The 16,585-nt window shown below is 35.2% G+C and overlaps 2 protein-coding genes across 2 annotated transcripts in view; one reads left to right on the top strand and one right to left on the bottom strand.

Annotated features, from left to right (window-relative positions):
* The window catches only part of LOC126889480 (methyl farnesoate epoxidase-like), a 243,605-nt gene extending 228,000 nt beyond the window's left edge, over positions 1-15,605 (top strand). The window contains exons 9-10 of the mRNA XM_050657807.1: positions 4,196-4,313; positions 7,350-15,605. Coding sequence (XP_050513764.1) covers positions 4,196-4,313; positions 7,350-7,673 — 442 coding nt within the window. The 3' untranslated portion in view covers positions 7,674-15,605. The remainder of the gene's footprint in view (positions 1-4,195; positions 4,314-7,349) is intronic.
* LOC126889481 (zinc finger protein 808-like) overlaps positions 1-16,585 on the bottom strand; it is a 235,214-nt gene that overhangs the window by 146,752 nt on the left and 71,877 nt on the right. The gene's annotated exons all lie outside the window — the stretch shown is intronic.

The following is a 16,585-nucleotide window of genomic DNA, read 5'->3' as shown; positions in this document are numbered from 1 at the left end:
GTGACCAGGAAACCACAGACGAAGTTACACCGTCAACCTCGATGGAAACGGAAATACGCGAAACTCCGCAACAGCTTTTCCCGTATCCTAACGATTTGTTAGATCCAGAACCAGAACTTGGAGAGCAGGTCCCTGACGTCAAGAAGCCACCCGCTCGAATAAGAAAACCTTTAAAGTATTTGGAGGACTATGATAAGTAAATTCATCTAGGAGGAAGGAGTGTAATGTATCCAGCTCTCGGACTATCAACTGCGTGGAGCGCGCGCAACGAAGAATTATTTACACGCATGCGCGAACTACTTTCATATTAGCATGGCATCTTCATGCATTTGTTGTTTACATGTAATTAGTTATATTTATGTAATATGTACCTACGTTTAAATAAACGGGTAGTAATTCCAAATTACTGTTGTATTAATTAGATATTATATCAACCCAGGCTCGTACTTTAAACAAATTTATTATAAATTAGTTAAATCCAAAATTATCTTTAAGGTTATTCCGCAAATAAAAAAAAATACATGATCCTGTAGAGAAAACAAATACCTTTCAAATGATGTGCCGCTCGACTACACTTGCTATTTGAAAAAAACTGGATGGCTGATGCGGGGCACGGAAAGGGACGAATTTTGCATGAAAATTCGTCCCCCACTCAATACATATTAACATTTTTTTTTTATTCTGAAAAAGCTCTTGGTTTGTGAGTTACTGGGGTGGGGGTCAAATTTTCGTTGGAACACTCTGTATATGTTCTAATAGCGGACGAGTTATTTTCACGGAAAGACAGGCATGAAACTGGAAGTATATATTTGTTCTAGTACTTTTAAGGCGCGTTAAATAATATATCGTAAGTTGGCGACTTTAAAACAGTAGGTAAGGGAAAGTTTGTCTTCTATGCAAATTATTGGGGGAGAGGTTATTCCAAAAACAGGCTGAGAGGTGGCAAAATTGAACTCATTTCCGAATTACAAATTTATCCTGTCAATTATATTTCCGAATATGAAATTTATTATTTTTCATCACTTAGAATTCCTTGTTCAATAATGCAATTTTCATGTCATAATCATCATTTTTGTTTAATAAGTTTCCTACGGCTCTTACGAATCCAATGTAAAAAATTTCATTGAGATTCATCCAACTGTAAAAATTTGGCAGCTACTTACTAATTAGTGGTTGGAATATACGTCCCTTTCGCCATATACTTGAGATTGTCTGATTTTACTTTGTAATTTATCATTTACTATGTATTATCTAATCTATTATCGATCTCCATCGTTGAGCATGCCAGATAATCAGCAAGATATGTGTTTACGAATATCTTTTTATCTAAAAAAAAAAATACGGGATTTTGTGACACGTCTTAAGCTTAAGATCTGTTTGTGCAACCACCAACCAGGCACTAGTCCCCATTAATATTTGTAACTTTTGTCCTCTAGATTCTAGATGGCATAATTATGTTCGATACATTTAAATATTGCTTTACTTTTAGTTGTCTGTAATGCACACCCTGTATTCAAAAACCGTTGGATTAAGAGGTTCAAAGCATCGAATAATGAATATTTTTCGGTTGATCATAACATAAACACCCACACATTTTTCCACTTAAGAGGATCGGTACGTTTTTTCGGCTGCAATGCTATTCAAATGGGGATTCATTTTTTTCGAATCCTGAGAAAGCTAATAAGTATTTTTAAAAAATTTAAACGCAGAATAAAAGATTACGTTATTAGCTAGGACGAAAGTCCCTGAGAACTTCTATAATGTTTATTTTAATAAGTTACAGGGGTGAAAAACTAAGAGAAAATTTAGTGTTATTTTTAATTTCAAATATCTCATTCAAAATAAACTTTTTATTTATTCTAAGGGACTTTCGGCCCTCGGTAATAATTTAGTCTTTCATTCTGCGTTTAGATTTTTCAAAAATATTTATTGGTTTTTTCAGGATTCGAAAAAAAAATGAACACAATGTCCGTGGTAATATTTTCCAAATCTATCTTTGTCATACAACGCACTCAGTCGAATAGAATATTGTCAGTTAGACACTGACAATCAGTAACAATTTTAAATAATTATTTGACATGAATCGGGAATATTTTGATTTGTTGATTAAATAATATTGATATATAGTGTATTTGATAAATAATTGATTTAAGAGGTGAACTTTATAAAAAGTTATTTATAGAAGCAGAAGATAGAAGCAGAGAATACATCAAGATATATTCTGCGATCCAAGTATTTTGTTGTTAAAGATGTTCAAAATTGTAACCGTTCCATAGTAACAATATATTATTAAAAAATCACTTTAACACTTTTCCTCTTTTCTCGTTTGAGTATTAGTTTTTGTTGTAGGTACATATAAATTATTACAATCACTTAATACATAGCTAGTGAAAAAATCACATTTATTAACTGAATTAATAATTTGCAATTATACAAAAAATAACAGTTATCCAAGAACATTCAAAAGCCATCTCTTTAAGCTAGTTATGACATGGTCAAGTAGAATGACATTCTAGTAATATGTACATATCCATACCAGTGTGAATTTTACTACACGTAATTTGCCATGTAAAGACAGAAAAGGTAGGGATAGCCGTAAAATATTTGCGAATTATGTACCCATAGCGTTAGACGACTACGATCTATTTTGTTTTGATAATAATTAAAGACTAAGTTTTTCAACCTAATAAAAATATTTGTAAAATAAAATATTTTTAAAAGATTTTTAATTGAAAAACTTATTGGCCCATTTTCCTGGTGACATCTCCAAGGCTTCTACAATATGCAAGCCAGATGGATGCTGCAGTGAAGACAAAAGGGAAGGAACTCTACACTATGCCATTCACAACACCCGTCTCTGCAGCTTGGTAAAGTTCCAACGGAAAATGGACCTAGTTACTCTATAGGAGTAATACTAATATAAAATAAAAATGTATACCATTTTTATTCAGTTGCAATGCGAAGCCAAAACCGTCTTAATTTTTACTTAGATTAGAGAGTTCAGCCAGCACTCCTATCGACGATTTCACCTCTTGTTAGAGGCCCTTCAGAGAATGCATAGGCTGCTCTCTCTAGTACAGATAAAAATTGTTCGACATATTAGTCCCCCATTGCAACTGACGTGAAGGTAGTAGGTGCGTAGCGGCATCTGCTAAATGAAAGACTAAGTTTTTCAACCTAATAAAAATGTTTGTAAAATAAAATATTTTTAAAAGATTTTTAATTGAAAAACTTATTGACTCAAGTAACTAGGTCCATTTTCCGTTGGAACTTTACCAAGCTGCAGACGGGTGTTGTGCATTGCATAGTGTAGAATTCCTTCCCTTTTGTCTTCACTGCAGCATCCATCTGGCTTGCATATTGTAGAACCCTTGGAGTTGTCACCAGGAAAATGGGCCAATAAGTTTTTCAATTAAAAATCTTTTAAAAATATTTTATTTTACAAATATTTTTATTAGGTTGAAAAACTTAGTCTTTCATTTAGCAGATGCCGCTACGCACCTACTACCTTCACGTCAGTTGCAATGGGGGACTAATATGTCGAAAAAATGTTACCTGGACTAGAGAGAGCAGCCTATGCATTCTCTGAAGAGCCTCTAACAAGAGGCGAAATCGTCGATAATAATGCTGGCTGCCCTCTCTAATCTAAGTAAAAATTAAGACGGTTTTGGCTTCGCATTGCAACTGAATAAAAATGGTATACATTTTTATTTTATGATAATAATTACATAGTTCAGAGAAATTATGTCATGCTGAACAAACAAACCTTTGCATAGTAGTGTGCCGAGAAGGAAATTAGCGAAGAAAAGTCCAACAGATATATACCGGACAACGAACGTCGAAATTCCGTGTTGCGGGTAATGTAAAAAGAAGTCGAAGATGATACGTCGGTGACTGGTCATGATTTTCCGTACCGCGCAATAAAACACTTTTTAATTATTTTCGTTGTTAGATCCATTAGAAATAATATATTGTTTTCGTTGATTTAGATAAATAGAGGTTTTTTGATAAAGAGAATTTTGTTTACTTTCGAACCTGGGGTAGTTGTTGATAACGGGTAGTTTTCAAGCAGTGTGTTAATCTTCTCAGTGAAGATTTGTTCTGGTGACATTCTAAAGATGAATTCCTCAAGTATAATGTTTTTATTTTTGTATTAATTTTTCACCTACAAACTTAAGAACCTGTATATTTTTAGAATGCCGTATCTAGAATGCGTTGTGCTGGAGTCACTGAGAATGTTTGGAGGCAGAGCTTTTACAGTACCACATAGAGCTTTGAGAGACACATATTTATGTGGATATCGAATACCAAAGGTAATATTTAAACAAAACTCAAACTTAAGTATATACAAAACTCTTAACTATCTACGCTGAAGGACCTGATAAACAATTTTTTCTATTCACTCCTACTTTGTGATTTTCTTTTCCAGTCCCAATCTACTTCGTTCTGGGTCTACCTTTTCTTATTGAACCGATTAGATTTTTGGTCATAACTAGTTTATAGGCATTCAATCCACCAGTGGCGGCCGGTCAGGGTCGGCAGGGTCGGCAGTGCTGACCCACACATTTATAGTTATCGATTTTTTTAATATTTAATTTAATCAGAGTTGATGTCATTTGTATCTGTGAAATAAAAAAATCTGTCAGATAATACAGACTGAATTTTATTCGTGGTTTTTAAAAGGATTCCGCCAATCCAAGCGTTAAGTGATCCCTACGCATAAAAGACTTTTCAAAAAATGAATGATCCGAGCCATTCATCTGACTGTTTTCGGTAAGCCGACCCCAGCTTCATCTCGAGCTTGACGATTTACACGTAAAACTCAACGAAATACGAGTGAAAGAGCAACTAAACGTAGATTTCCCTCCGTAGGCATTAAGCGGCAGGTACGGCACATTTAAATCTGCCGATGTTTCGTTTGGGACCATCGGCAGAAATTGTAAAAAATAATCACACCGTTTTACGTCGTTTAATTGATATTGCATTTATTTAAGTAGTCAGGAATTATCATTTAAGGGACATGATCAAAATAATTATAGAGAACTAATAAAATTGTTTAAGAAATACGATTTGAAATTTTCCAACTTTTTTCTGATTCGAAGATATTTAGCGACGTGTCTAAAACAGTACAGAATGAACTAATATAATCAATTAGTTACATTTTGATTAACGTTATTGAATCTGAGATTCTGAAAACCATTTGCTTTTCGCTAGAAGAAGATAAAACTTCTGATTATCATGTCATTCACAACTATCAATAATTGTTCGATAGGCGTTACATGGTAATATTTATGAGAGGTTTTTAGGTTTTACAGACGTCAGTAAAAGCAATAAGGCAGAATATATTTTTGGTGTTTTGAAGGACAGATTAAAATTTTTGGATATCAAAAATAAATTGGTAAAGCAAATTTACGACGGCGCTGCCGTGATGTCCGGTGAATTGAATGGTCTCCAGGCAAAAGTTAAAACTATTACACCACAAGCTTTATTTACTCACTGTCATGCGCATAGAATGAATATAGTTGTGTAGGATACGTGTAAAAAAATTAAAGAATATCGTATTTTCTTGTCATTTTAGCTAAACGGACTACTGTTTTAGAACAATTTGTTTCGAAAAAAATGCAAACAGTTTGTCAGCAGATTTTCGTGAACAGCTTTTTGGAAGTTTTTTATTTTATTATCGAAGGCGACGACTTTGAAAGCGGTGATATCTCGATCCGTGAAGCAATCGGTTTGAGAACTTTATTAAATGATTACTCTTTTAATATTCTTTTAAATATTTTTAAGAAAGTGTTTGCCCAAACCAATTTGATATTCATTGTTGTTCAAAATCAGTCAATTGTCATATTATTTATTACAAAAATAAAATAAGAAAGCTGGTGCCAGATCTCATTTTCGTAATGAGAGAAGTTTCCGATATATATTTTCGAACCACCCCAAAAAAGACAAAGGCATGATACATATCTCGAATAACGAGTATCCGCGGTGTGCAAGTCCAAGTACTTGGAAGGGATACGCGAAACGATCGTGCGCGAATAGCGGAGAAATATTGCAACTTTCTTAAATAATTAATATTGTCAATTGAAATTGTCAAATTGACGTACATTTCATACCTATTGTCATTGAAGGAGAAAAATTATATATTGCTCCAGAATATTGATATGATATGCAATTATTATATAAAGGTAAATTTAATTAATTGTATTTTGCTTGCAGTACTGCATTTTAATAACTAATTTTATTTACTACATACAATTGTTTACGTTTTAATAACATAATCTAAATCTTATTTTTTCTTCTTATTACTTTTTTGGACTATGGCCTTGACAATTATCCAGTAACCAGGACCATATGATTGGCCACTATAATTAAAAGTGCGAATAAAAGCGCAGAGCGTAGAAACCAGGTGTCGCTTTTCCGAACTTGCACGGTCTCAATATTTTGAAATTTTGGATACCTGCTACTATGCAAATAGATACTCGTTGTTCGAATTTTGAAGATTTGCAAATTTTTGATCTCTTTAATAATTCAAAATTTAAAAGTTACCTTCGCCAAAAAAGTTTCGATATATTTATTTAAAACTTACTATTTATTATAACTATTTATTATAAAAATTATGCTAATCCAAATATTTTCGAAAAGTGGGATAAGTTACAAATATGTATAATTTTATATAGTAAGTACTGCAATTCACTACAACAAACTGTTCATAAATTCTCTTATTACCACTAACTTCTGCCTCAAATGAACGGGATTTCTCTTGTCTCAAAATAATTAAAACGTATTGTCGAAACACTATGACACAAGAGAGAATGTCAAGTAAACCAAACAAAAAAAACAAAAAAATCTCCTGTGATGATTTAAGCCTTTTAATTAGATGGTATACCTATATGAGCAGACAAAGAAATCTTGCCGACCCTGTCTCTAAGGCCACGAGCCGCCACTGCAATCCACTTCGTTCTGGGTGTACCTTTTCTTATGGGACCGATTAGTTTTTTGGCCATAAAGTTTAGGCATTCTTTAAAATCAAATAGCCATCTTTTATTGTTTATATTTAAAAAAAGGCTGATAGTGGCTGATCAAGAAGTGTCACGGAAAAGACCTGGCCTATTTTGAACATGGTTTCTCCATTTTAACGCGTTTTTTTTTTGGTTTTGTGTTATCCATCGAAAATATATTTAATTAAACCCTTATATCTTCATTTCTGATTTGGTCTCTCACTGAATACTTTCGTTTACCTCAAAAATATCAATTCGGCTTACTGCATTCTTTAGCTTTCTTGTTTAATAGTTGTTGTGTTGTTTCATTTAAAATTTGTTTTACATTAAAAATGTTTTTTTATGTTGTAGGATGTGTTGGTTATAGCCAATCTCTATGGATGCATGTTAGAAGAAGGATGTGAATACGAGAATCCAGACGTATTTAAACCAGAACGTTTCTTAGATAACGGAAAAATATTTCTGCCGGATAGTTTTATACCATTTGGCATTGGAAAGCATCGATGTCTCGGAGAGTCTTTAGCTAGAGCTAATGTGTTTATATTTTTGGCAGCTCTTTTGCAGAATTTCGACATTAATAGTTGTCCCGAACATCCGCCTACGACCGAATGGATTGATGGTGTAACACCAGGGCCGAAACCTTTTAAAGCTCGAATCACACCTAGAAAAATATAAAATATAAATCTTTATAAAAACATCGATGGCAAAGAAGACATATGTGGTATGTGCGCTAAAAGAAAGTTTTCAGTACTTACAACTATTTTAATGTTGGAACATCTATACTAAATTTACAATCAAGATGCAGTAGAAATAAACAAACCAAGACACGTTATATGCTACTACCCACATAACAATTTCATGTTCTTAGTAGATTCATAGAACATACTTTTCAGAAAAAGTATATGCTGAGAATATGCGTAATTACCATTATGTTCTATGTATATACTTAGAATGTACTACCACACTTCTTTTCAGTATATACTAAGAATATACTTTTTAGGATATTCCAAGGAAGTGCTATAAACCTTCTATTTATATACTTAGAATATACTACCGCACATCTTTTTAGTATGTGGAAAGTATATACTTTTAAGGATATCCCAAGCAAGTGCTATATTGCTCAGAAGTATGTTTTCACCATCACCTAATCTCATCCTAGGTTCTACTATCATATTTACATATTCAAATTGCATACGAGAATGTAATTAGTACATTTTACAATATTACTTAAAAAGTAAGTAGGTGATCTAAAACAAAAATGTAATATGGAGTGCGGTCCTGAAATTAGTTGATTAAGTACACCTAAATTTAGTCTCGAAGTTTTTCATCGCTTTACCATAGTAAATCTTTAAAATAATTATAAGAAACATAACCAGTAGTGTAGTTATTAGTTGTGATTTGATTGCCGTAAGTTCTTTTATCAATATATTTACGGTTTCATCAAAATCTTATAGAATTTCAATGCAGTCATACAGTTTTGTAAATTCAAAGGTGTTTAACAAAAACTTGTTTTTTGGCTTATCTTCGATAAGTTAAATACTTAGTAATGGACAGAGACGTACTGACCCAATTACAATATAATAAAACGAAATTATAAAATTAAAATAAAAAGTATTTAACAATTTTATCCGATGGCTGGTACTTCTGACTACAGGGGTCCTCCAATGTTACCCGATCAACAAACACCATCTTACTCTACAATTACCCAACAGAAAGCAGCTACATTCCCTTCGAAACTACAAGCCATTATTATCCCAGCAGTAGCAGTAGACACACTAAAATTAGAAGACTACGTTACAGCAATAGGATCACTAGTACAACCCAAAAATGTACTTTTTTCATCACGAATTTCTAACAGCAGAATATGCATCTACCTTTTCAGTAAAGAAGTTATTGACACTTTTTTAACAGACCACGGAGGTATAAAAATAGGAGATAATGTTATCAGAGCAAGAAGACTAATCACTCCTGCTAATAAGTTACTACTGTCTAGTGTCTGTCCGTCTATTCCTCATCACATCCTCGAAAATATCTTGCCGAGAAGGGCTTTCATCTTCTTTCACCGATGTCTTTCTTAAGAGCGGGAATTCAAGATCCTCAATATAGTCACGTATTAAGCTTTCGTAGGCAGGTGTACTATACACCTGTCGACAATCTTGTTATTCCTGAATCAATTCTCATTGACTTCGGTAATACATCTTACCGAATCTATCTTTCTGATGGACTCACTTGCTATCTCTGTCATCAATCTGGTCATATCGCCTCAACATGTACCTATACAGCCATCCAGTCAAACCCGTCCATACCTACATCCCAAACTGACCAAGACACTATTTCTTCCTGTAACACAACAACTGAAGACAAAAATCACTCTGTCCACAATAAAACAGAAAACACTGGTGAAGTAATGGATTCCCAAGAACTCCCTACAGAAATTACTATACCGAAACGTTCTCATTCTGAAATATCGTCCCCAGTTAATACACCACCGGTAGAAAACACAGCAATAGATTTTACAAAACCTAAAGCAAGATCAACAAAAAAGCCAAGAGTCACTAAATCTGATACAAAAACTGGAGAAACAGTTTCCACTGAATCACTTATCCAACCTGCAAAGGAATTTATTGGTAAAGCTTTAACCCTGTTTGAATTAAACTACACAGAGATAGTCAGCTTTCTGGATGATGTACACGGTTCCCCCAATCCATTAAGTATCGCACAAGAATACACTAAAAACATATCAGCACTATTAACAATGCTAACAGAAATCTACCCCAAACTCGAAAACAGACGAATTAAATCTAGAATTACACGAATAAAGAAGAAAATACGTCGTCAACTAAATCTAGATCGAACTGAAACTGATAACTCCGAAGATACAGATGTTTCCCAAGAAAACCTCAATTAAAAAAAAAATCAATAAATGTGCTACGCCTGTGACACCAATATAACTGTAGGTCACATTGTTATAGACTGTAAGTGTGCGTTAAACAGTGCGGATTGTGACAAAATCATTAGGTTTTTAAAGGAAACTAAATTATATAACCAAATATGAGTGCTACGTTTCAGAACAATCATAAATTAAAATCAACTTTGTAAAAATTCTGTAAAAAAACTGTGTAAAACAGTTTATATTTTGTATCAGAGTGGAGCCAAACCTCAGTTGGCGTGCCTAGGCATGCCGGTCGAGGGGCAAATTCATCATCAGCCCCCCTCGTCATCGATCTAGCACTCTTTCACTGGTCGGTCGCACCGGCGCTCCAAATCGCGGATCCGATCAACCAGTGACGTTCGGCTCTTTTTGCTGTGATGTTTCAGCAGAAAATATCGGCATGTTAGTAAAATCGCTCGCACCCGTTGCGTAGCTACGCCACTTCCAAGAGAAATGCTCTGATAAATTGAAAATTAGCGAGGTAAAAAAATATAATAATTAATGGACCCCTTATGAGACCGGTCAAAAATGGCGTGAAGCGCCGACATTCACATTAACATATAAGACATTCACAGAACATTGATTAGTCATAATGGGTAAAGTATAAATATAGACCCTGACGAAACGTATATCCCCTCTTAGGAAAAGCCGGGGGGATTACTCGAAGTAAGTTTCATAAGTACACTCATTAGGATTTCATGAAGTGACTATGAATGAACAGGCTGCCTTAAATGGTCTTAAGAATGAGATTCCTAATGTCTAGCCGTGATAGACTAAGAATTCGCTGGATCTTCGAATTCGATTGACACCAAGTACCTCTTGCCCCTATTATGAGAGGTGCCATGCAGATGATTTTCCCAGGATACCGGGCTTGCATGGTCTGAAGGAATAAAGGCTCCGTATATTTCGCCGTCTTATGTCCGGCGGCGACACTTAACGGATCTGGGCCTTCCCAGTGAACGCCAACGTCTGCAACCAGTACTCTGTCACCCAGCACAGCGACAAAGTCAGGTATTTTTAACTCGCCACTCGGCATTGTAATCCGAGGCTCAACCTCACATATCCACCCTTTATTTTCGGTTGTCTTTCGTAGATAAGAAACGAGCTGGTCATGTCTCTTACATCTTTGCCAATGTGCCCGGGAGCATTTTTGCAAGACGTGACTAAGAGACTCGTTTCTGTCACATCCCATTCTACATCGCCGTAGGTGTGGTGGATTTGATGGGATGCCCTTCGTTGGTAGAAGGTTTCCTCGCAGCTGTATTGCTTTAACATAATCACGCCCCGACCAGTAGGGAGGTGGATTATGTATCCAGGCTGAGCTCTCACTGTGGCTGGACCCTTGAGCAAGACCGTTACCGCAATAGCCAGTGCCTAGTCTCTCGCTCAACTCACGTGCGATCAACGCTGAACTGCCTCCGTTGTTTTGTGTCCACTTCAAAACTTTTTCCCAGAGGTGACTAACATAGTTTGTGGACATTATAACGGCATTCATGCCTTGTGCTGAGATGATCAGTTTAGTCATCCTCCTTCTCATGATGGCTGGGACGTGTAAGGCCATAGCCATCACGCCCAGACCACCTTCTTTGATCGGCGTGTGAATATAAGCGTCGGCGCACGTTCGATTGAGACGACAAATCTTACGCACGGCTATACGCACAGTCCTGTCAAAACCCTTCAGAGCTTTCATTGTAATCGTCGGTGATTGGAGCATATCGATGTATCGCGGCAGCAAGTATGTTTTAACCACGTTCAATTTTTGAGCGGGTTTTAAACCGGATCGCTGAATTCGATCGAGCTGGGTCTGCAGATCTTGGAAGGCCACCTTGGTCTGACCGAGTGCGTTATATTTCCTACCTAGGTACCCAAACAACTCGCTCGGTTTCAACTGCCTAATTCTGTCGTTGCCGACAGAGAAGAGCGAACGCGTTACGCAATAAGAGTGCTTATTACCACGGTTTACGCTAACCGTAATAGCGGCACTCTTACCAGCGTTCAGCGACATTCCTCTCTTCTCGAAGAAATCGACAGCTGTCCGGAGTTGCCTGTTCCCGTCACGGGCTGATTCCGATAACAGAACCAAGTCATCAGCGTAACCCAACACTGAGACCTTTGTTCTGCCATCCGCAATCGACAAACCAAGCACACCTTCTTCGAGCCTGCATATCAGCTCATCGACCACCATGTTGAATAAGTAGGGTGACAGCGGGTCGCCCTGCTTAACACCTCTACTCATTGTCATGTTATTCGTCGACTCGCTGCCGGCGGTGATATACGTACGACAGTTCGTGTACGAGTCCATCACATAACGTTTGAAAGTAGCATCGAGCCCGAACCGTGTCATTGCTCGTTCAATAGATCGTTGAGAGACCGTGTCAAATGCTTTACGTAGATCGATCGCTAATATATTGTATGGACGAAGGGCTTTTCGTCTTTCTTTGATAACCGTCTGAAGTGTCAGGTTGTTCAACAGAACGCCATCTAACTGTCTAAACCCTCTCTGGTTATCATGGTAGCCCAACAGGGCAAGGCGCTTACCTAGGATCCGATGAAACACCCGGATCAAGATAGATGATATTGTGATAGGTCTCCAATTACCTACCACCAGCGGATCACCACCCTTTGGTATCAAAGTGGTCCTGCACACCTTCAACACCTCTGGGGTAGTACCAAACTGGAGCATGGTATTATAGATGAGAACCAATTTCTGCACTGGAACCCTACGCAGCTGTTTGATCTTAAATAGGTCAGGACCGGCTGCTTGAGATTTCGTGGTTCGTAAGGCTCCAAGGATTTCCGCTTCCGTGACCGCGTAACTCACGGTCGTGGGATCCTTTTGATCAGAAATCGGTTCATCATCTTCTGGTGACCTAGCAGAGAAAATTGTGCGGTATTCTTTCTCTATCATCTTGATCTTAGGGTGAACATCTTTCTCCCAGAGCGGCTTGTCGTCAAGGACAGCATGAGCCAGAGCTGATCTATCAGTATGATATCGTCTTTGTGTCAGACGGTATTCAAGAGCACGTTTGTGACGTCTGTTCTCTATTTCTATAGCAGGGGCGTTAACAGCATTTGACTGGTTAGATCTAGTCGGACGACGCTTCCCTGCTTTTACCGATATTATTTCAGCTGATATATATTCTGATAGTAGTTCCCTGACACTCTCACGTTGCCTCTCAGCATGTGCTAGCTGCGATAATCTAAAGATTTCTTTGGCGGTATTATTCCAATTGCCTTTTGAGCGAAAGTATTGATCTACATACGAGGCTATCGCCTCACGGTCTCCCACCGGAACGAGCTCCTCGGCATCGAGGTCTTAATATGTATCATTGTACCACCGCTAATAACCTTTTATGGTTGATGCGGGTTATTTCTAATAATAAAAAAAAAGTAAGTAGGTACATATAAATTTTAGTTATTTATATAAATATTATATAGGTAAGTATACAATCTAGGTATTATGTGCATATCAAAATAAACATGCTGAATATATAAATATATAATACCTAGAAGATATAATATTATACAATATTTAGTGAAACTAAACTATAACTCTCTATAAAAGAATATACTCTGTAAAATTTATATATTTTGTACTTACCTACTATTTAAGTAATATTGAATTACCAAAATGAATTTAATATTTCAAGTACATACCACAAACAAAATAAAGAGATTATGTAGGTATGTTCCTAGTCCTAGTTCCTAGGTCTACTTTGTCGTTCGTCTTCCTCCTAACACAGCATCAAGTATAGATTGGATACAAATACAAATGCCTGTGCACTGTGCCTCTTTAATGTTTGTGTTTGAGTTTTCATTTTCATAAAACCTTTGTTAATTCTTATGCAGGTAGAATGAGAAGGGTCATTTCCGTTATTCCGTTTGCATTATTCCGATCTTTTACGATCTGGTTGTGGTGTATTCTTTTATAAAAATTGAATGTATCTAATAAATTCCAACGATGTAAAAATACTCATGGTAAAATCAAAATGGTAAATTCATTTCAATTATGAAAACGAATTTGTTTTCTTTAATACAAATTAATTTTTAAACTTTTTTACCATACCTACAATTAAAACAATTTTAAGAAATGAATTCGTCCGGGATACCTACATACATAAATTTAAATTTTATTAATTATTCTAAAAATAATAAGTTGATAATCTATGAGGCTAACATTATTATTCCTATACATACATATTCTTTTTAAGATATTTTAAAAGTACATACGTACAAGTATGTGTTAAGCACATACTTTTAAAGTATATTTGATGAAGGTATATTCCAAGAATATACTTTTACGAATATTCTGAGATACTACGTATACAAATGTGCTCAGTATATTCGGTACGAGAATATTCTTTAAAGTATATGCAAAGAACATGAAATTTAGAATGTTTTTTATGCTAAATGCTATGCTTGTACTACGCATGTACTAAAAAGAATATACTCTGTCGAATGTTGGTAGTATATGCTTTAGTTAGTATATGCTTTATAGGCGTAGAACATCATTGTTATGTGGGTAGGAGCACTCCCGAATCATAATTTACAATGTATAAACTTTGGAAATTGTGATTTGGGATTTAAAATGTATATACATTGTAAATTATGATTCGGGAGTGCTCCTAGTAGCATTTAACGTGTCTTGGTTTGTATTCTACTGCATCTTGATTGTAAATTTAGTATACTTTCTGTAAGCTCTTATAGTGCGGTGGCGCCCAAAATCCCGACAGCCAAAATCCCGACATGCAACAATCCTCGCATAAGCAAAAATCCCCACCACTATATTTTGAATATTTATTATTTCCATTACCCATTCAACATTTATTACTTCCTTTTCAAATGCAATACCAAATTATATTATACAGTATTAAAATTGAAAAATTAATTACTTACTAATAAGTACGGGTACTAATTATTATGTATTTTAAAAGAAAAAAAATCATTAAACACTTCATTTTATAATATAAAAGCTATAGGTAAGTACTTACTGAAATGGAAGCTTGTAAGTGGCATGATAAGATCTATTATATGAAAGTAAACTTGAATTCAGGATTTGATAATACATATTTTTTAAGTCACAATACTTAAAACCGCGGTCAAATACAAATGATAGAAACTGATCAGTGTGAGGATTGCAAACATAACCAACATTTCAGAACGTCAGTTAAGTGATTACAATTATTGTTCCAAGGCTAACTTGACCAAAGGTGTGTTTCAATAATTGAACAAGTTTATAATATAGAGGAATTTCGATGAATTTAAAAATATTATATGGAGGATCGTGTATATTTTAGTGTTACAACAAAGAAAAATGTACACGATCAAAATTTCACGACGCAAGTACATACCTACTGTATTATAGTTTCAATTGACCCCGAATATCTGACATCGCTTGAATACTCACTAATCGCGTTCGTTGGCACCGAAAGGTCATTTTCGTCATTTAAAACTGTCTTGAACAACAGAAGACTGAATTTGAGTCTCAAAAATCTAGAATGTATATCTATTAATTATTAAAATACCAAATTAGGTCGATAGATCTAATTGCGAGAGTCAATAATTATTAAGTGAGAAAACTAAGATATCAAGCACATATATTATTCTATTTGTTTTATCGTATTATAGGTATGTATTAAATAACTATTTTCATGTAAAAACATAATATAAATTACCGTTTGTAGTTTTACTACCCTTACCTTAACCTATCTCTCCTTTCGATTTCTTTGTCTATGCCTTCTCTCCAACTTTTCCTATCTTTCTCTTAGCGACCACTACAACGTCTGTCTTGTTTATGCGTTGTACTCGGTTCGGTAGCTTCTTTGTCAATTACAAATTGCAGTGTGATTATGTCACTCGTTTTTACAACTTCTCATGTTATGTTTTATTAATCTATCAGTAATCTTCAACCATCCTTAATTACCAAATAATTTCTATTTGCGGTTTGGTACGAATTATAACTGATAAGAACCAACGTTAGTTCTAAGTACATATCTGTACCGTGGAGGTAAACAGTCGTATATCCACAATGTATACATTTGCAAGAAAGCGCAAAACATACAGACTAGTCAATAAACTATAAAAAATAGTATATTAAGTATGGAGAACGGTAAGGGTTTTATACCGATCGAAGACAATTGTTTAGAGGAGGAGCGGAGCGACGACTCCAATTATTGTCTGAGATCGGTTACCCTTAACGTTCGACATGCTTATAACGTTTTTTGCACGATTGATACCATGATAAATTATAAAATTAAACATTTTCGTCATATTGACTAGTTTCATTCATTTTATCAAGATAGATACTTTGGTTGTTAGGTGGTAACTAGGGTGCATAACAACAATGGAAAATTGGGTTTTTATTTAGTTGTCAATAATTTTAAGTACAATTTTGATAATTATAAATTAAAATATGAGCGAAAGTGAATTTGAAGAAATTGAACGGGCTTGGGAAGAAGGGTGTTCCGCAATTATTCCCAAATCCAAAATCCGTTATCAAAATACCTACCAAAGTTTTAAAAAATGGTGCGAAGGCAAGAATTTAAGAATCGAAGAAAAGACTCTATTGGCATATTTCGTTCAAAGACATATGCAGTTGAAAGCTCCTGGAAGCCTCTGGGCAGAATATTCACTGATTAAATCCACCGTTTTTCTT

The sequence above is a fragment of the Diabrotica virgifera genome, chromosome 8, assembly GCF_917563875.1.
Source record: "Diabrotica virgifera virgifera chromosome 8, PGI_DIABVI_V3a".
Taxonomy (NCBI): Eukaryota; Metazoa; Arthropoda; class Insecta; order Coleoptera; family Chrysomelidae; genus Diabrotica; species Diabrotica virgifera.
This window is presented reverse-complemented; position numbering and strand designations above follow the sequence as displayed.